The sequence below is a fragment of the Macrobrachium rosenbergii genome, chromosome 28 (assembly GCF_040412425.1).
Source record: "Macrobrachium rosenbergii isolate ZJJX-2024 chromosome 28, ASM4041242v1, whole genome shotgun sequence".
NCBI lineage: Eukaryota > Metazoa > Arthropoda > Malacostraca > Decapoda > Palaemonidae > Macrobrachium > Macrobrachium rosenbergii.
The window spans coordinates 26,045,270-26,066,395 of NC_089768.1; the positions used below are offsets into that span (position 1 = coordinate 26,045,270).

General features: G+C 34.2%; 1 protein-coding gene and 1 long non-coding RNA gene across 4 annotated transcripts in view; one reads left to right on the forward strand and one right to left on the reverse strand.

Annotated features, from left to right (window-relative positions):
- Positions 1 to 235: 235 nt before the first annotated feature.
- The window catches only part of LOC136854142 (uncharacterized), a 76,941-nt gene continuing 56,050 nt past the window's right edge, over positions 236 to 21,126 (reverse strand). For both annotated transcript variants that reach the window (XM_067130371.1, XM_067130370.1), the window contains exons 4-9: positions 9,899 to 9,926; positions 6,119 to 6,357; positions 4,709 to 4,907; positions 3,725 to 3,838; positions 1,356 to 2,401; positions 236 to 1,089 (exon numbers count right to left, since the gene is read on the reverse strand). In XM_067130371.1, coding sequence (XP_066986472.1) covers positions 1,000 to 1,089; positions 1,356 to 2,401; positions 3,725 to 3,838; positions 4,709 to 4,907; positions 6,119 to 6,357; positions 9,899 to 9,926 — 1,716 coding nt within the window. In that variant the 3' untranslated portion in view covers positions 236 to 999. The remainder of the gene's footprint in view (positions 1,090 to 1,355; positions 2,402 to 3,724; positions 3,839 to 4,708; positions 4,908 to 6,118; positions 6,358 to 9,898; positions 9,927 to 21,126) is intronic.
- Positions 19,128 to 21,126, forward strand: part of LOC136854143 (uncharacterized) — a 198,370-nt gene continuing 196,371 nt past the window's right edge. For both annotated transcript variants that reach the window (XR_010857645.1, XR_010857644.1), the window contains exon 1: positions 19,128 to 19,558. This is a non-coding gene — a long non-coding RNA (uncharacterized lncRNA). The remainder of the gene's footprint in view (positions 19,559 to 21,126) is intronic.

The window sequence follows — 21,126 nt, forward strand, 5'->3', positions numbered from 1 at the left end:
ATACTTTTTTATGGCTGTGATAACCTCAAAGTTTGAAAGGCAAGAATGTCAAAATGGAATACTTTCTCTGGTGTCTTTAAACAGCATTATTATTCTCGCTGGTGATAACCATGATGATAAAAGGTTTTTTATGTTATAACAACTCATAAAGAAATAACTGTAATACTGCTAGGATGGGATGACAAAGTCTGTATTCCTTTAAAGAAAATCCTTCCAGCTAGTGGAATATCCAATGTTTTTTTTTTTAAATTTGTTGTATAACTTATGAGTCTACCACTCTTGGATTATGACTTGCTTAACTTGTAACACCACATCGAAGGCAGGCTGCCAGACCTCAGACCTGAGGAAGTTTCAACAACTATACAGTCCCAAAAAATGTGACCGAATTTAAAAAAAGATTTAGATTCTATTCATCTCTACCATTCCGCTTTAAAATGAAGACAGTATCTTAAAGCCAACACTAAAATTGATTACAAATTTGGTTTTTGACTTACTACTTGCTCATCATCCTCTCAATATTTCACTTCAACTTGAATATCCGAGAATGTAACAAACAATACTTTTGTGTACATTCTAGTCCAATTTCTGACGTCACCCTTGAAGCAGAAAGCAATTAACTGAAATGTATAGATTTAGGCAGTTTATGCAAAAAAAAAAAAAAAAATTGATAGGCATGAATAATCCACCTTACGACCACATCGAATACACATCAGAGGTTAATTACAGTCCAATGGCAGATCATCCAGAGTTGAGGAATTATTACCAGTAAAACATTTCCCAACTCGTTTCAGTGAATGATGAATTCTTTAGTGTTTTACCTGTGAATCGTAACTCCAGAAATGGGCAAAAGAAGTGTCATAACGTTTCAGATTCCATGAGAACATCTGCTTGCACTGCTTCTGCAGAACACTTATTTACTCTCACTTTTATAGAAAACTGGATTATTGGCAGCCTATATTTGTTGTGGCACATATACATTTAGAAAAGAGCCGTGTTTACTCAAGTCATAGACATGTGATAATAGGGAGCCCACTGATTACGTTTTCTCAATAATCTCTCTTGCCACCGTCTTAGAAACTTTAATTGACTCTGAAAGGAAAAAAATACAAATGTATAAGATGCACTGTAAGGTAGAAATTGGATTGTAGTGAATAGACCACAAACATATGAACAGCTATGCCAAGTATTATCTTTAAATGATATGAGATAAGGATTGTCTGATTCTATCATTTTAATTCATCAAATGTATTTTGAAATACTCGAGGAACTTGTCAGAATCAGGTTCACTGGGTGATTTCTTCTGGACAGTAATTATCAATAATACAGTGACAAAAAACCCCCCTTGCAGGACTCACCTCAAAAGACTGCAACTGTCGAAGGCGGTGAAGGAAATGTCTCCGGCTGTGACGCCTGTTACTGACATCCCGCCATCCTTCACTATCGAAGGAGTCCTCCAGTGCCCTATCATCGTCCTCCGACCAGTCCTTTTGAAGCTCTCTTCTCAGAAACTCTTTATCTTTGCCTCTCCTGTACAATGGCTTAGACAAGGTTCGGTGATATTGCTGGTTCTGTTTTCCCTTATCATTCTCACCTTCCTCCTCCTCCTCCTCTTCCACCTCCTCCTCCTCCTCATTCTCCTCCTCCACTTCGTCGTTTATTCTTTCCTCTCTGCCTTCTTCTTCTACTTCTTCTTCTTCTTCCTCACCTTCTTCTTCCATCTTGACCTGTTCCTCATCTCCATCCATTTCCTGGTCGTTGCGATGCTGGTGAAGCAAAAGGTCTTCCAGCTTATCCGGCAGCTCTCTCGAGGTGTCATCCGGCAGCTGATAGGCCAATGTTTCCATCGTATCAGGGAGGCCATTCTCAGTATCTTTGCTCAGGACAGAGGCCTTTGTCTTCTCACCCGCAACAGCCTTGACAGCCAGGACGGGTCTGTGGTACGGTTGTCTCGTGTGTGGGTCGTAATTCGTATCAATGTAGACCTTATGGAAAATAAAATGAGGCGTGTGCGTCGGCCTCATACCAGTGCCGACAATTTTCGTCGACGATGCAATGGCCGGCGATGCGCGGGGTTGTTCTAAATCGACGAATGAAGCCCGGAATTGCTCTTGGGAATTTTGGTCTGCAAAGCGGGAAACCGGTGGAGCGTTCTCTTTGGACATGGCTGGAGCGTGGTAGCTAGAATTTCCCACCGTGTTCAGTCGACGACGCTCGTGACTTTCTTGACTATTCTCATCTCGAAGACTCCCCCCACTTTCTTCACCACGATCATTTCTCTCTCTTCCATCACCCCGATCCATTCTTCCACCACCACTGCCTCCGTAGTCGGCAGTGCTGCCACCGTCTATTCTAGTGAATAGAATGCGACTGTCATTCTGTTTTCCAGGCTTGCCTTTCGTATCTGAGGAATATAAAGGACAAATTTCACTGAGGGTTATTGACTTTCAAAAGATTTAGTTAAATCTTAGAATGACAAAAACAGTATCAAAATGAAATTTATTTATGACTGGATAACAACAGTAAGGCCAATCACGGTCTTTAATCAAATAACAGCAGGAACACATGATTGAAGATACTCTAATAAAAGGTTGCTGACTGGGATTTGCATTTTCAATGAGGACTCGCGCTTCCATATAAAGACATAAAGATAGATAAACAGATATACAAATTAGCAGCTTAGAAGTGTAATATATATATTTTTCATTACTAATAAACAAAAACCTATAGGATTTGTAGGGAAATAGTGATGCGATCACGATCTTGTCAGTTGATACCGGGTCGTTCATTGACACTGAACGCCTCTTCTCTGTCCATGGGTGTATCATTTCTTGAAAATTATTTTTTCAAATATTCATAATCATGAAAAGTAATATTTCATTATAATTTTTTTTTCGTTACCGAAAAAGCAATATCTTTTCTCTACGTTTCATTCAGAATTTTTCCATTGAATTAAATCAACACTATGTTGCAACAGTGTTAACAAGCTCGCAAAGAAATGCACTGAAAAAAGAAGATAATTAAATAAGTGATATTAACATTTATTTTAGCGCTAGGGGTACAAATAAAAGAGAGAGAGAGAGAGAGAGAGAGAGAGAGAGAGAGAGAGAGAGAGAGAGAGAGAGAGAGAGAGCTGAAAACATAATCAAGGCTTTAGGGTAATTATATTACCCTGCGCAATTTTACCCCCCACGAAAACCCTCAATAAGCACACAAAGGCGGAAACTCGAGGCAGGATTACGAACCGAATGAAAAACTAATCAAACTTATGACAGTCTGCTTCACTTCAGGTAAGGAAGAGCAATGCCTTCACGGACGAGTAACTTTTTTCTTTCTTTCTACATGTTTTTCGTTCTTTTTTTTTTTCTTTTTCTCCTAGAATTTCCCCTCTGGAGATATTACCCGAAGTTCCTATGTATTTGTCCATTGTTTTCAAAGTTCCTGAAGTATGCGAAATATTACCTGAGGTTTCTATTTCTCTGTTCTTGGTCTGGGAGGAGACGAAATATTATCTGGGGTTTCCATTTCTCTGTTCTTTCTGTTCTTGGTTCGGAAAGAGACGAAATATTATCTGAAGATTTTCGTCCCTTGTTCTTATTTTAGAATGGAAATATGATGACAAATATACTTGTCCTTTCTGCTATTAGCTACAAGGAAAGGAAATTATACCCGAAGATTTCGTATACGCGAACGTTATTTCTGTTTTATAAAAAGAAGGATATATTACCTGAGGTATCCATTTCCTTGGGCGTCCAGGAACTGAAATGATTCACCGAGTAGTGGCGCCTTGCTCCTGACGGTGGACTACTGTTGGATGCTTGTTTGCTGTAATCCAGTTCGGCTTTAAGGAGACAAGGGCAAGAAGCTGTTAAGATCGAAATGACCACGAAATAAACTTTCTTCTGGTCCTCACATTCTCAAGGATCAGGTTTCCTTAGATTTATTATTTCAGTTTTTGTTTAAAAATAATGCAAAAGTTTTTCTCAAAGCATTTTATCAAGACTTTTTTTTATCATTTTTATAATATCTTATAACTTTATCTTGCAGCATTACGAAATGACCACATCGGTTATGATTACTTAACTTTAAGTAGATAAGAAATCCCGTTCATTTTACAGAACAAGAATGAAAAGTCTAGAAAAAAATATATGCCAGAATTTAAAAGAATAAGCAATGGATTTCAAAATATCTCTGGAAAATATAATTTACAATAAGAAAGTATTTATTTTGCTAAATATTAATCAGTTGTTAAGCTAAACACATACTGAAATAGTAGCTTGAAAGTCGTTATTTACAAAACATGGGGAAAAAGAAAAGAAACAGGAATGGCAATAAAAATTTCAAAATTGTAAAATCCTCTTCCCTTTTGGTACGATTTCCACATACGTTGAGCTTGAGGGCATAAAAAATTATAAGACTCTCTTCATTTTTACCAAATGGAAATAAAACACGTACCAAGTCAAACTAAACAAACATTCCGACTTATGAAGCAAACATTTGCAAAAGTATTCCCGCACGTGTTGAGCTTGAGGATATAAAAAAATTATATATCTCTCTTCATTTTAACCAAATAAGAATTAAACACGTAACAAAGTCAACTAAACAAACACTCCGATTTATGAAGCAAACATTTGCAGAAATAGTGAGGAAAGACCCGATCCCATCTGCAAACCCTCGGGCGGAATCAGAATGAAATTCGAGTGTGACCTACCAACGACACTGTGTACGAAGCGCCACAGAGAAGGGTCCTTGGAATACCCAACGAGGGCTGCGAGGACGTCATCCACGTCACTACCCCAACCCGAATTTCCTTGGGCTTTTCTGTGGCCTTTCCTCTCCTCTTTCTTTTTCCTTTTCCTCCCGTCTCCTCTCTTTCGCTTGGTGAGTCCATCGGCTCTCTCCTCAACTGCCTGCCAGGAATGTTTTCGTTAGATTCAAAAAGGAGTGTGAAGATGTCGGTATTGTCGGCGAAATTCAGCCAGGACTCTTATTCAGGCCAAGAGTTATAACTGACCTCGTGGAATTAAAACTTGAATTAGATATTTCTTAAATGAGAATAAGATCTTAAAGATGAATTAGACGTTTTCAAATAAATATAATGGCAATTATGGAGCTATAAGGAGAGCCAGTCTGTTTATTCTAGAATAAAGCAATCTAGAGATTTTCCTCTTGTGAAAAAACTTTTAGTAATGCCTTTTGAAAACGTAAAAAAAACAAATAAAATCATGGTTATATAGTTAAAGGGAAAGCATTATTTCTGGTTTATTGGTCACATGTCTCTCAAACTTTAAAGTTTCATAAAAGCAGGTTTTAAACATGTTTTTGTTTCAAAAATGAAGACATACGGAGATTTATAATGAGGCAGAAAATGAATTAGACGTATTCGTTAAAGGTAATAGCAATTGTGTTGTTCATTCTTCATTAAATATCAACCCAGCCCACTCTAAAATCTTATGATCGTATCTATTATGACCCAGACGTTATAAACGGTTTCAAATTTTACGCCCACTCTACTTTTACTAGACACAGGAACTGTCGTATTATCTCTAAAGTTACTGGAAAACTGCTACCTAAAACTGTTTAAAGATATGTAAATCATTAAACATGAAGTAACATCTCGCCACTAACAGAGTAACAATATACGTCAATATCCTGGCTTGTCATTTCTTCACACTTCTTGCGATTAATAGTAAATCCAAAATTATCTGAACGTAGGGCAGGTTGTCAGACATGAGCCACCAGATTTTATGTGCAAATCCAAAGTGGAGTGAAGCCTTTTCGAGGATCAAATGAATCCCAAACTGTCTCATATTTAAGTTCTCCAGAGTAGACCAGACTTGAAATAAAAGTGACATTTAATGTATCAAGGATAACATAATCACTCAATAATTTTTGGTGTGCAATACTGGAGAGACAATTAAAAGCTTTTTCAAAGCCTGCAAAATATAACAGCATGTACCTCCCAACTCCTTGCCATGGTTTAATATGATCTCTGTGTCTACTATTGCCAGCTAACGTTGCAATACCCTTTGCATGCGTGGGTCACCCAAAATTTGGAAGAGAGAAATAATGAAGACATTTGCCGCAATGATATTGCCGTCTACTTTTCCATAGAACTCACCTGGAAATTTGGCCTCTCGTCCGTGAAGTGGGGGTAATTATCATCAACGGGGATGCCATTCAGGTCGTGCCTTTTGACCAGGTGTAATTTGGAAGCGTGCGGATGGGTCGTATTGGGCTGCCCGTGACTTTTATGTGGCCTGGAACGGTGGTGCGGGATCTGGGAATATGTGTGCTGTTGCTGCGGGCTGGAATTGCCGTATCTCCTCTCAGCTCCGCCGTAGGGCAATTTGTCTCCTCCTGAAAGAAGCAGAGTATCATTTCCGTGATGAGAGAAAGAGAGAGAGAGAGAGAGAGAGAGATACATATTAATCAAACCATGCCTGAGCCAATGGCCATCGATGCCTGGGGAAACAGAACAGGAGGCTTACTCATATCCTTGTAAGGTTTTTCTTAATGAAACATTTCCACAAAAATATTCTCCTTATTTTCTCGATTCTTGTACAGCAATGTACATTATTGGTTAACTGGAATATTGTTTTATTCTTCCCTCATTACCAGTACTTTCATTCAACAGAAATTCTTGGTATGGCAATATTGAGATAAAAAAAAATGACTTTTTGAAATACATTGAAGATATAATCATCTTTCAGAAAATCATGTTATTTTATTTTAAATACAAGATATTTGAAAGAATAGGTTTCTCCGGTTATATAATTAGTAGAGCTCCAAATAGGACATCAACTTACTAAAATATATATATGTATATATAAATTATTTATTTCAAATTCAGAATGCAATATATATATATATATATATATATATATATATATATATATATATATATATATATATATATATATATATATATATATATATATATATATGAGTGGGTCAATAGCTTTAACCGGTGCCATTAGCATTATAGCTAACGTACTGTTAGGAAACAAGATAAGAAAAATCTCATATATAAATAGTAAACAAATTATATCATCTATTATTGTTAAAGAGTCCTGGTCATCCTAACTGAACGCAAGTTCAATATATTTATTTCCCTTAAATCCCACACCCCGGTCCACCCGGCTCTCCGAATACTTTCAGTTTCCTGTCAGACGCAATAATACAAAAATATCATACACTGGTAAAGTTTCTGACGTGTACGTACTCACAGACTGAAAGAATGTATATAATTGTATTTCATCCAGTAAAATATTTTTTCCTTTTTGTTACACGCGGATGCCCGACGAACTAGTGGCACAGTCATTTTAGCAATTTGTGCTGAACTCTATGGCAGAATGGGGCTATTTTTCAGATGGGCTGTGATTTAGAATTTTTATCATTTCGTACACATATGAAGGATTTCCATGTTCAAAGGGTCGACAGTTATGCATCCAAATAAATATATTTCAGCATAACTGCTTTCACAGAAAACTTCGTCAGAATATATATATATATATATATATATATATATATATATATATATATATATATATATATATATATATATATATATATATATATATGTGTGTGTGTGTGTGTGTGTGTGTGTGTGTGTGTGTATGTATTACATGTATACATACATACATATATATATATATATATATATATATATATAGATGTATATGGAGATATGTATGTATGCATGTATGTATGTATATCCATTGTGTTTATATGTATAGTTAGTTATGAGAATCAAAATTACAATGTATTTTGGTACTTTCTATTTTTGTTATAAAGTCTTCTGCTGCAAGATCCTTGGATATAGTGGAACACTACACTTTTCTTTTATACTTGCAAGAGATATGTTTTGGTATGTTTTTAAGATCCTTGTATTTTACTAAACTTTTACTTTGTAAATAAAATGGACTTTACCATCTGTTCCATTGATACTATGGCTTGCTTAACACCTTTAGGATTATCTTCTACAGTAAGTCATTGTTTTAGTTTGTCCAAGTATCTTTATTTTTTACGTGCTTCTGTGTTGGTATGTCTAGTTTTGTGCATTTTGACTAACTGTCAGGGTTTAATTATTCACCTTAAAGTCGTGTTAGAAGCAGATCGTAACAATAGGTTCCTGCATCTGAGAAACGGACACCTACAGTATAACTTATCTATACTGTTAATCGTCAAAATTAGATACTTCTAAATTTGGGAAGGCTCAGTCCATTCGAGTCCTTAAGCGAGTGTTTTGAGGGACGAAGGTTTAACAGGTGTCTAGGGTATCTGGGAATTATCGCCTAGCAACAGGGGTGCTCAACGGTTTCTGGGAATGGCTGGCTACTATCAACGGTCCTGCCCTAACTTCAGTGGTGGGCATTGCCTTGAAAGCCGTTTTATGTGAAAAAAATTTAATTTTGTGGTAATTTTGAGTATTAAGCACAACTGTACTTTAGGATCCTTTGATATGTTAAACTACCATTCATACTTTCATGTTTTGTTTATTTTAAAGTACTTTCATTGTTTACCACTAGATCAAAAGAAATGACTTGCTGCCTGCCACATCTGGAATAACATGAACTGTGAAGTTTGGTAAAATACAGAGAATGTGGTATCTCTGCTAGCTCAGATAAATCATAAGCATTTGGTTCACCTACTTGCCTGGCCACCGTTGAGCTGTGAATATGCACTGTGTGGCATTAGCCATCAAGTCTTGGCCTTAAATTTCAAATTGATAGCTTATAAAGGCCTTGGAATTTTTGAAAAGTGTTAAAATGGATAGATAATTCATACTGTTTTATTTCATAACATGTTTATGCTGAACTTATAACTACGAAGTATTTACCATTATTTATAAAGAACCATTTGTAATATGGAAATAGGTATAGTTCTAGTGCTTTCCCCTTGACTGGTAGGCTACCTTAATCCTTTAGTCATTCATGAAGATCATTACACGTATGAAAGAATCGTAACAATACGCGAAACCTTTTCATTCAGTGCCAAGTTCAGAGTACATTATTTTTGTTCATAAAATTGAGCTTAACACGGTATTGATAGTGGTTCTGATAAAGCCGCTTTGTAACGTACTGTCGAGGCATTGTTTGCTCGCAAACATCGGAAAAGAGAACTTGGTTATGGAATTTCACAATGCACAGGGTCATTCAATAGTTTGAAATGTTGAAAGATTGACTTGGAGAAAGTGAAAGTAGACCTGAATGAAAAGGTATTTATCTTCCATTTAATTTTTGTGCGCTTAACTTTGAGCATCCATAATTTTGTTGTGTATAATTACGTATTTTGGTGTATTTAATATATATGTTCGATATATTTTACGTTTCACGGATGACGTTTACTAACTGAAGCAAATGGTGATAGGAAAAAAATCTGTAAGTACCATAAAAAGAACTCAAAAGGTCAAAGGCCACTTCTAACACGTACAACAAACCCCGCATCACAACAGCCGCCATTCTATACATGGGATATTATGCATCTTCCCGCATATTTTGAGTGTTTTTTAAATATTCTAAGCTTTTTTTTTTTTGCCAAATCCTTTTAAAGTTGTCCCGTAATCTTTTCAAGGTCCCCCTCCGCGTTTTTCCTTCAAACATTTCCAAATTACTAATAGTCGTCTGGTGGCCACTGTCTCCTTTGCAGCTATGTGGACTATTTTATTTTTGTCTTTACCATTTCAGAACTTATAAAACTCTTAACAAAGCAAGCGTTACTCCAGCTGCCTTTTCCAGTTCCTTCACACATCCTGACTGTTCCCTCAAGACCCTCTTTCATTTTTACGAATCTATGAGCTTTGGACACTAATCTATTTTTTTTAAATAATTGTAAAGATAGCTCGCACGCAGTTTCCATTTTGATATACTAAATCATTTGAGAATTAAGGCTTCCTTACCTTCATTATAAGTCAACTGCTGCAGATCCTGTTGAAAAGAAAGAAAAAAAAGTTAAGTAAAATAAGAACACGTTAAGGTAAACCGTCCTTAATGTTATTTTAGTTGAAAATCTTCCCTTGATTACATTAGACGTCTTATGCTGAAGGTAACAAGGTTTTCCTTTTAAACTAAGTATTGTGTACGATGTAATGAGCTTTATCTTGAAGCATCTACATTTACAAGAATTTCTTCATTTTATGATGCTAAAAGCATCTTGACTGGATGTTAGAGTTGCTTCATATAATTAAGTGAAAGAAATTAAGTATAATATTATATTAGGAATTAAAATTAAATTCCGACTTTTGTAGAATATCTTTAACATGAGCAAAATTATTTATTTTTGCATCATAGTATCAAACCATTTTGATTCCATCAAAGCCATTCCTGGTATTCTTCTCTGAAATTAGTTTCATTAAAAGGAGATTGGTTGAAATCTGACTAAAAACAATTTACTATCAAATTATTTCATGACGAGAGACTATAATGAAGTTAAAAATAACCGATGAAGCTAAAATACAATTAAAATTACAGAATCCATTTGTAGTCCAACTACACAATCGTTGAATTTAAAGGCTGCTTGTAACTTGAAATGATTTCTGGTAAGGGCTGTGCACAAGAAGCTTCAAGGTTCCTATTGAAAGATAAAAATCTAAAGTCAGCGTATCGTCTTTTTGGTACTTGAAGGTCGGGACAGAAATTATGCCCTGATTTGACCTTATTCTCCTACCTGGCTTTATTTAGACTAGATCCGACATAAAAGCCAAAAGTAGGAAGCAAAGCTCGTGCCTAAAATTACCAGGGTAAATGGAAGCAGAAATAGAATTCCTATATTCAAACTCCTGTGCTCATTCAATTCACAATGACCATCCTTAGTGTAAGCAATTATTTATAACACTTACGATCACCTCTGCGATCCATCATTGGAAAGAATTTCTCTGATTATTTCACTCCAAATCTGTGATGTTCTCATGAAAAGTAACAAAGTAAACTAAGTTGGAATGAATAGATGCTGCACTGCTGTTATTTTGAAAAGGAATGTCATTGGATATTTCACAGTCAAAAGAAACCAAAAGGAATGGGATGATGAGCAAATGACAGCATCGTTGCAGGTCTGTCAACGAAGCACTCTTGCCAACCGATATATCTATGTGTTGAAGTTCGTTATAACTTAACTAACCGAAATACAAATATTGTTTTAACGAGGCATTTCATGGCGTGCGCTTTCTTCGGCAGTACAGTTGACCATCTAAACTTATGCAGCTTGATTTTCAAAATTTAATCGTCTTAAGAAAATTTCAATAGGAAAGCACACAACTTGCCATATTTCTTTGGATAAATCTCGTTCTTTTTATATTTTTTTCAGTATTTGATATGAACTTCAACATAATATATACGAGCAAAAAAATGGAACTTAACTGCATTTATCCCTAGTATTTTTGTATCAGGTAGGTGGCTATAACTACAGTAGGAGACAGTTTGTGTGTGGTCCGCTTACTGTATCACGTGACCTCCTTTGACACTAATGTTGTTATTTAAGATTAATTTCGGATTAAGCTGTCCCCCATATCACCGCGGGCTCTTGCTCCCAGAATAGCCCGTAGTCATGACATTGATTTTATCTTCATGACCGCATCGCCTGGGGTTTTGGGTTTAAATCCATAAATCCATCTACCCATTTTGCCTCTGTTAGAGACCTGTGGATGAAACCCTTCCTCTGATTCGCTCACAGTTCCATTCATATTTGATCATCTTGAGTTCAGTTAACTCAGAACCAGATGTTTCCTTGAGGGAGGTCCTTCTCTCTCTCTCTCTCTCTCTCTCTCTCTCTCTCTCTCTCTCTCTCTCTCTCTCTCTCTCAGCCATCGATTCTCCGTTACTCCCCAAACACCTTCAATCTAAAACCTCTTTAGTGGACACTGGGGTTCCATCAAATGGATTTCACCTTCAGTGATTATTCAGGGCGATGAATAGTGAATATGATTAGGGGATTACGGCTAAGATCTCCCATCAGAAGCTTGAATGAGTAAATAGTTCTTCTTTGAGTTCTTTTACGTTTTATTTCAGTTCTTGGGGATGTGCTAAAAAAATATTAAATAGCAATCATAAGAAGGAATTAGGAAGGATAAAATTCAGACGAATAAGGGTTCCAAAGATATTGAAAAAAATTTTAATTAATGTTCTGCTCCTTTATATAATAATAATTTTCCCTTTTGTTACCCTTAATTCCCATTTTTTATTAAAAGGAAAGAAATAAGATATATAATAATAAGAGTCATATTACAAACCGAAATGGTCAAGAAATAAAGAAAAATGAATATTTGTAAGGAAAACGAAGAAATATTTGAATTTACTTAGAAAAAATTCGTAAACAATAGCACCAGATGCTGGAAAACACTTCCTCTGTACAAAGTGAAGGAAAGAAAAATACAATAAGAGCAATATGAAATGTGGAAGAATGGGAAAAATAAATAAATCTAATAAAAACAAACGAATGAGAACGTGTGAGTGGTGCACTCGAAATATACTTTGCTCGCAGAAAGAATATCGAAAATGAAGGATGAAGACGAGACCCCCTAAAAGAAAAAAAAATTATGTAAAACAGTGAGAGAAGAGGAAGAGAAAAAGTCGAGAGGAAAAGGAGCTACCTACTGCTGCGACTCCTCCGCCATTTCTTTACGTAAAAAACTAAGTTTAATCTAAGTTGTCAAGAGCGAGCGAGGAGCCCTGATCACCTCCTCAATGACCGCGGTGAAAAGTTGCTTCCCCTAATTTCAGATGAAATTCCCAACCAAGGTCTCTCTCTCTCTCTCTCTCTCTCTCTCTCTCTCTCTCTCTCTCTCTCTCTCTCTCTCTCTCTCTCTCTCTCTCACTGCTTCAGGTGAACTTCGAATAAAATCTCGTATTGCAAAATTCAGGCGACTCGAGGAATCCAGGAGTGCGCTCTTCATGTCGAAAGTCTGTAAAGTAAGGATTTGATTGAATTATTTATGTGAATATGTCCAAATATATGCAAGGGTATCCGTTATTTAAGTCTTACCAGTGCTTTATTTCTCTTGTTACTCGTTCAGAAAAGTGTTAAGGGGACTGCTTCCAAAATCCGGAGTAAGAAGCTATCGCCCTACACTCAGGCTAAATTATATATTATATATATATATATATATATGTGTGTGTGTGTGTGTGTGTGTGTGTGTGTGTGTGTGTGTGTAAGTGTATGAATACGTTTTATAGAGCGACAATAACTGCGAAGATTAGTTTATATACGATTCTAAAACACAAATTCCCCTTTATGTTATTCTTCGTATGGTCAAGAAAGTAAGCGTTCTTGAAGAGAGCATTGCGGTTGTTACAATTACATACGTATTCGTTATTTTCAATTAAACTGTCAAAATAATGATACAATACCCACAGCCAGTGCAAGGAGAGTGAAATTACCTTGGCGTTCATTCACTTACCGGGTGCTAAAAATTCTCCTTGCACCCAATCAATGCGTCGAAGATGAAAATAAATATTCTATTTTATTTCTGGAACATTGAGCAAATTACTTGGAGGATTTCCCAGGAGTTTAAAAACTTCATTCGCTCCGTTGAAATGTTATACTGACACATGTAGTCCTTTAATATTACAAGATGAAGTATTTATAGAGCTAACCTTTAGAAACAGCCTTGCTAAGCAAAATATAACGGTACGGAAGGGAGGGAGAGTATTGTATGTTTTGAAGACTACAGCGTGTCTGTATATATATATATATATATATATATATATATATATATATATATATATATATATATATACATATATATATATATATATATATAGATATAGAAACATATTCTTATATATATTTATATATACATATATATAGAATATATACATATATATATATATATATATATATATATATATATGTATGTATATATATGTATATACTTAAATATATATACTTAAATATGTATATATATATGCATATATATATATATATATATATATATATGCATATGCATATATATATATAGATATGTGTGTGTGTTTATGTATTTAATATTCATTGATTTATGGCGCTTGAATTTATGTGTACATTTATGTGGATTCATACAAGGTGTGCTCATTTAAATGATATTTTTATTTGTTTTAAAGTTTATTAAATAAGGCCAGGATACATATTATTTTGAGATAATTATGAGGCTGAAAATGCCTGAAAATAAAATAAATTGAGAAAACAAATAAACAAATTATAATATATATACATATACATATATGTGTATATAAATATATATATATATATATATATATATATATATATAAATATGTTAATGCATATATGTATATATAAATATATATATGTGTGAGTGTGTGTGTGTATATATGTATACATATATATGTATATACTACATATATATACAGTATATACTGTATATATATAATGTATGTGTATGAGTGCGCGAGTGTGTGTATGGGCAAGTGTGCATCTTGGGTTGTTTCAGTAGAAATGAAAGTAACGCCAGTACTTCACATACTGTGAATATATCTGCTCCGACACCCACCCACAAGTGCTCTCCAAATATCAAGGGCCATTAACTCTTAACGTTTAAGCCTCATGTTTACCCAGTGCTTTTTAGTTCTCCTTCTCTGTTTTCCCTTATCCTTCTTTTTGTAGACCTTTAAAAGGTTCGTCCAGCGGCACCATACTTCTCTCCAGTTGGAGTTTGTCTTTTCATTGCATTTATATTTTCACTGCATTTATCTCTTCATTGTCAACAGGGCTGGTTTCCATCGTTATGATGACAGACCATTGTCGATCTTTGAAGCTTAAAAAAAAAAACACAAAATGGAGAACAAAAATATGTAGAAGCACAAACAGTTTCGGAGATTCATACTGCCTCTCCTTTTTTCTTCGTTTTAACGTGCTTTTTTTCCCATTTCATTCTGCCTCTCCAATGTGGAGATTAATAAAGCTAGTATTCGTTAAGCTTCTAAATATACTTGTTCTCCAATGTGTGTTTATTTTATTTTTTTGTCATCGTTAGAGATACCTTTCCTAGTCTCATCAGACAACCACTTTTTGCCTGTCATTTTTTTTTATTTTCATCTGACACATTAATGTAAGTTTTTTTTCTTTTTTTTTTTTACTGCAAAATTGTCCAAGACTGAAGTTTGGTGGCATCTTGATGCTGATAAGACTTTTTCGTTGCCAAGAGCCTCAAAATTTAGGCTCTGAAAGGCTGACGACTGGGAAAATTTTGAAACCTGCTTACTAACGAAGACTTCAAAGTTGATCGTCATGTGTAAAGCCATTAGTTCATTCACGCATATGCAATGAATGTTCTAATTACATGCCAATAGAAACAGTCATTACTTATTCATTCGTTTCTCGATAGACATGAACCTGTTCATGAGACAGAATGGATGATTCGAATCTATATTTAATTCATTCATTCAGCCTTCACATTTTTTCACCTATTGATTCCATGGGTTATCTTAATGCTCAGGGATTCATATAATGTTTACTTTTAGTTAAGAAAGACCTAAATCCATCTGAAAATAATAGTAATTAATACGAGTAAAATAAAGAGATGATTTTACTAAACATAAAATTCAAATAGCCGAACAAAGATACAAAAAAAAAAACAACAACTAAGTAATGGTATAAACGTGGATGAATATACTATCGGTGACAAAAAGACATGATATTCACGCCAGAATAAATTCCGGCAGAATATCAAAGCTCAGGTACAAATGATAATGTACTTCAAATGATACCAGTTCATGTGTATTTTTTATCTACTCCCGGTAGCGCGGAAAAAATAAATGCTTTGATTCGTATGAATAAATATTTGTGGTTCCAAGCAAAGCATGATTATTTATGCTTTACAGGTATGCAGTGAATCCCAAATTTATGATGGTTAAGATTAGAGAAATGTCACTGCAGCCAGTAGTTAAAAAGGGATACCATTTTCCACACACACACATATATATACATATAATTATATATTTTGTGTATATATGCATATATGTGTGTATACGCAAGTAGGTATGTATATAGGTATGTATGCATGTATGTATAAACATAGATTTTGAAAAAAAATAGATTCAAGAGTCAAAGTCATGTCTTTAACGTACATGATTGATGTCTTTAATATGTACATGTATATATATATATATATATATATATATATATATATATATATATATATATATATATATATATATATATATATGATTGATCTTTAACGTGTACATGTACACACATATATATATATATATATATATATATATATATATATATTGATGTCTTTAACATGTACACATATATATATATATATATATATATATATATATATATATATATATATATATATATATATATATGCATATATACGAATACTGGAATAGCTTTTAGTATGTCAGAACTGTAGTTATGAAAGGAAAATTAGTGAGATTATTGTTTTTAACTTCTAAAAAAATTGTAATACTTCTGAAGTGTCCCAATACGAAAGTCAGTGAAGAACTAAATAGAAAACAAACATTATTAATTCCATAAGAGACTTTCTTTCAAATTTGACCAAGATATTAGAGAGAACTGAATTAAAGTGTGATCCCAATAAAGAAACAGAGAGCACAGAACGTTAATCTACGCCTTATGAATATCAGACTCGCCACAGCTGATTGTCTCGAGGCGTCGTGACGTATAACTCTTCAGTTTCTTGTACAGCTCAGCTGGGAACAATCTTCACAGCTCTGTTATAGATGTCGTGCTCGCGAGTTTGTAAGAGACAGTTATGTTACTTTAAAACAAGGTGAACTCATTTTTTTCTGACTTTCATTATTGTTGAATTATGCAACTAATTATTATATTCTTATTCACTCCTGTTATTATCAGCTCGCTATCTATTTCTTTACATTTTCTCCTTTTTTACCAATGGACAGTCTGTTAAGCGGATTATTGTTTGGCTTGTTAATGTCCTTGTGGTTTTGTTCAGTAATAATAATAATAATAATAATAATAATAATAATAATAATAATAATAATAATAATAATAATAATAATAATTGATATATTGTTTTGTATTATAAAGGATAGAACAAAAGGTCAACAAACTACACACATCATACATATATACTGTATGAATATATATATATGTGTGTGTGTGTTAGTGTGCTATGTACGTTTCAGTATGTGCATATATATATCTATCAGCATTTAATCCAAGTTCTCAGAGATAGAGAAAGCGAGAGAATATCTCAGTGTTCCCAGGAATACGGACATGCACGTAAAACTCAGTAGCTCCCGATTCCCCCTCAAAAAAAAAAAAAAAAAAAGAAGAAAAAATGTGAAATAGAAGTGAGCTCTCATATAAAAAGAGAGAGAGAGAATGGAAATGAAGACTCGCAAATATGAGAGCATCGTTTGATGTGCGTGGCTGCGTAAGCAAAGTCAAAACTACAAAGAAGAAGACAGAGTGGCGGATAATTGGGGTCTCTGTGACGTGGATCCGTCGGGGCAGAAAATTGACTGTTACATCAAAAACCCAATTTCCTCGGCAATATAAAATGGAATTTTGTTCCTTGTTATCAACTCTAATGTGCATGAATTTAATGAGCGTACTAACTTGCATTAGCTTATAATAAGCAGGGTGGGGAGTGCGAATTGTATCCTGAGCGACGGGATTTCATTCGAAGGATACTTTCATTCTTAGAGGCATTCGTAAGGGTGTTTTTTGTTTCCAATGGCAATAGGGAGTGATTCTTCATTTGCACCATTGCACAAGCGAGACCTAACATAAATAAACAGCTGACAATTACAATACAAACTTTCACTTATACACCCATCCACATTTGACTTCATTCTACCCCTAGTAGAATATATATATATATATATATATATATATATATATATATAATAATAATAATAATAATAATAATAATGAGAAGTAAATCCTATATTACTAGGGTTGTATCCCATTCCCATGTATTGAAAGTTTGAAGACAAAGCACGGTAAATATCCTGCAAAAAATAATGCTCAACATACGACATATCCTATCGTATATTAAGCCATTATATTTTAAAGGATATTTATCACACCACAAAGAAGAATTAAGAAGGAAATTGTGTGAAGGATCTAGAGGGATATGAGTCATGTGCTTATGAACATCGAAATCGACTGAAGCCCTTCATTACCTAATATTATAAATTATTTTATTTAGAATTATGAAAAATCAAAGAAAAAATATTAAACAAGTGTTACTTACCTAAGAAAACAGTAATCTGTTTTTTAACCTTCCCGTTATGATTATATCGTTCTGTATAATTTTATTATCTTCAGGATATTTCTACAGAGTCGGATACGCTCCTCCATATATCGTGTGAACGTGTATTTTCATATATTATTTGGAAATAAATATATAAGACACCTTTGGTGGAGTCATAGATATTTCCTCAACTATAGGCAGGATCGAAATGGAATCACATCCATTTACTCCATTTATATATATATATATATATATATATATATATATATATATATATATATATATATATATATTTATATATATATATATATATATATATATATATATATATATATATATATATATATATATATATATATATATACTGTAAATATAATATATATTTGTGTGAAATCAAGTCCCAGAAAACAAAATTAAGCATGTCTCTTTCTCACTTCAAAAGTATACCATTACTATTTACAATACTTTTACACTATCTATATACTTATTAGCTAATCTTATTACCTAATAGTTTAAAAGCTATCAGGGTACACTCAAATGTTCAGCACATTAGCCTTCTTCTTCGCCGCTTAATCCTTAGTCGGGGTCGCTGTTTTTAATAAGCCTTTTCCATGAGTTCCTATTTGCCACCTCCTTCAGTCTATGCCTTTGTCTCTAATGTCTTATTAATTGCAGTCTCTCCATCTTCCATGATACACGCTCAATCAAATAATATTATGATATATAAAGACTCACCATACAGCTCAATACAACGCAGTGGATACACGTTTTTTTATGAAGAACATTATAATTTATATCATAATAATATGAAGAGGGTCTAACTCCGCGTGGTGCATCGGAATAAAGGGTGTCTTTTTTGTAAAATCGTGCGCGCGCACAAGATGACGTCACGATCTACTTACCCTGTAATCCCAATTCCCAACCTCAACCTAAATGAGTGATCAGTGTAGCTTCAGTAGTGTTCAGTTGATGGTGTACGTTTTCATTCTCGGTTCAAGGGTCCAGCGACTTGACTGGAAATCATAGCGCTATTGTAGTGTTAAAACTTATAAAGATATTTCGAGTCTCCTTTCGATATGATTAAAATCATTAGTGAAAGAAATCTGTAATTATCCGAAGTCTGTAAACTTGGATAGCTTAGTTGATTGCCTCCGAATCCCCAAAAGGTAGCTTATATACGAGGAGGTTTCTCATTTTGAAAAGAACCAGACCCTACTGCTTAAGCAGCCCACTTTTATAATCTTGTATCAACTGTCAGCTGAAAACAATTCCGTATGACAAATTGAAAAGCCTGATGGAATAAAATAGGAGCGTAGAACTCAAGTATGGGTAAAGAACTGAGTGGAAGACAAGAAATCACTTTGCAAGAGTTGGGTAAGTACCCTTGAATAGACCTAAATCGGTAGCCTAGTAGCGGTAAATTTCATTTTAGTCCCGGCCAGTTGTAATCGATTTATTTCATGGTTTTAGAATGATATATCTTTACTAATAATACAGTTCCCCGAAAGGTTTATGGGTGCTACTTTGGCTTGTTATCTACACGGCACCTACTCCGAGGTGCTAGTACTAAACATGGCGGAAGCTCCGTGGGACGCCGTGTTTAGTACTAGCCCCACGGGAATCAAAGTATTTTATACACCCATCTCTGTATTGTGCGGTCGACAAATTATATTAATAAACGATATCTTCATGAAACGATATCTGCGTGGGGCCGTCTACTTTACATTTACCGTACGGTGTTTAGTACTAGCACCGGTTCGCAAGTGGCCGTTTGATTTAGGCAGAGATCGAAGGCCCAGAACACCCTGCCATTATGTTGTCGTCCTAATTTAACTGAAATGTTAATGCCAGTGATTCATTATTTTTCAGCAGTGTAAATATCGCAATTCATTATTTTTGAAGTGGAAATGCCTTATCGGACAAATTCTCGTGAATCTGATTAAGAATGCTCAAACCAATATAGTAGTACTGTGATAGTCGCCAGCCAACACAACCCAAATACGCACTTGATAGTGTTACATAGTTTCATATTTTAAAGAACTTGAAAGCTAACTCACGTGTGGTTAAGCACCCAGTCCTACTCCTCTGAAGACGACATCCATAATTAAACTAAAGTAACTCCATAATTTAATTAAAGTAACTTTGTCTTGTTTTCTTTCGAAAGTGCCCAAGATTTGGTTTATGTCAAGATACATAGGCCTAGTTTTCAGCCCGTCTTACTTGTTTAGCAGCAGAAGATTTATTGCAGTAGAGATAAAATATTTGTATCTTTTGTTAACGTTATATTGAATAATGTTTCCTGATTTTACGTGCTAGCCTAACCTCAAATCATTAGACCCATTTCTGCTAACCCCACAGTAATTTTATTATTTAGAAAATTGTGTATTCAGCAAGACATAGGAAATAGTTTAAACATTAGAAATATTTTTAACATAGAGTATTAAATCTAGCAACGAATTCAAAACGGACAAAATTTTCGCATAGAAATATTTTTAACATAGAGTATTAAATCTAGCAACGAATTCAAAACGGACAAAATTTTCCGCATACCTAGCAGTATCAATGAGGAACAGTATATGAATAAATGATAATAAATTTTACATAGACCTATGTGTAAATTCTTACTCATTCATTATGTATGTAGGAAAAATAGTATAATAAACAGTATCAAACAATTATTATTCTACACACTTTAATAAAGACGTGTCCTATTAACCACTAAAATATAGTAATTTCAGTTCAGCTCTGACTCTATCATCAAAGGAAATGTAGACAGTTGTTCCCGGTAATATGTGCCTTTTAATACCTAGTGTAGTGCATTGACCTCTTCTACCCAAGCTAATCTGTGAACAGATCAACCAGTTAGTAAACCGTTTTGTTGATAATGTTAATAATTCTTTTCTCAGAATCTAACTTCCGTTATATTTATTATAAATTTTCAT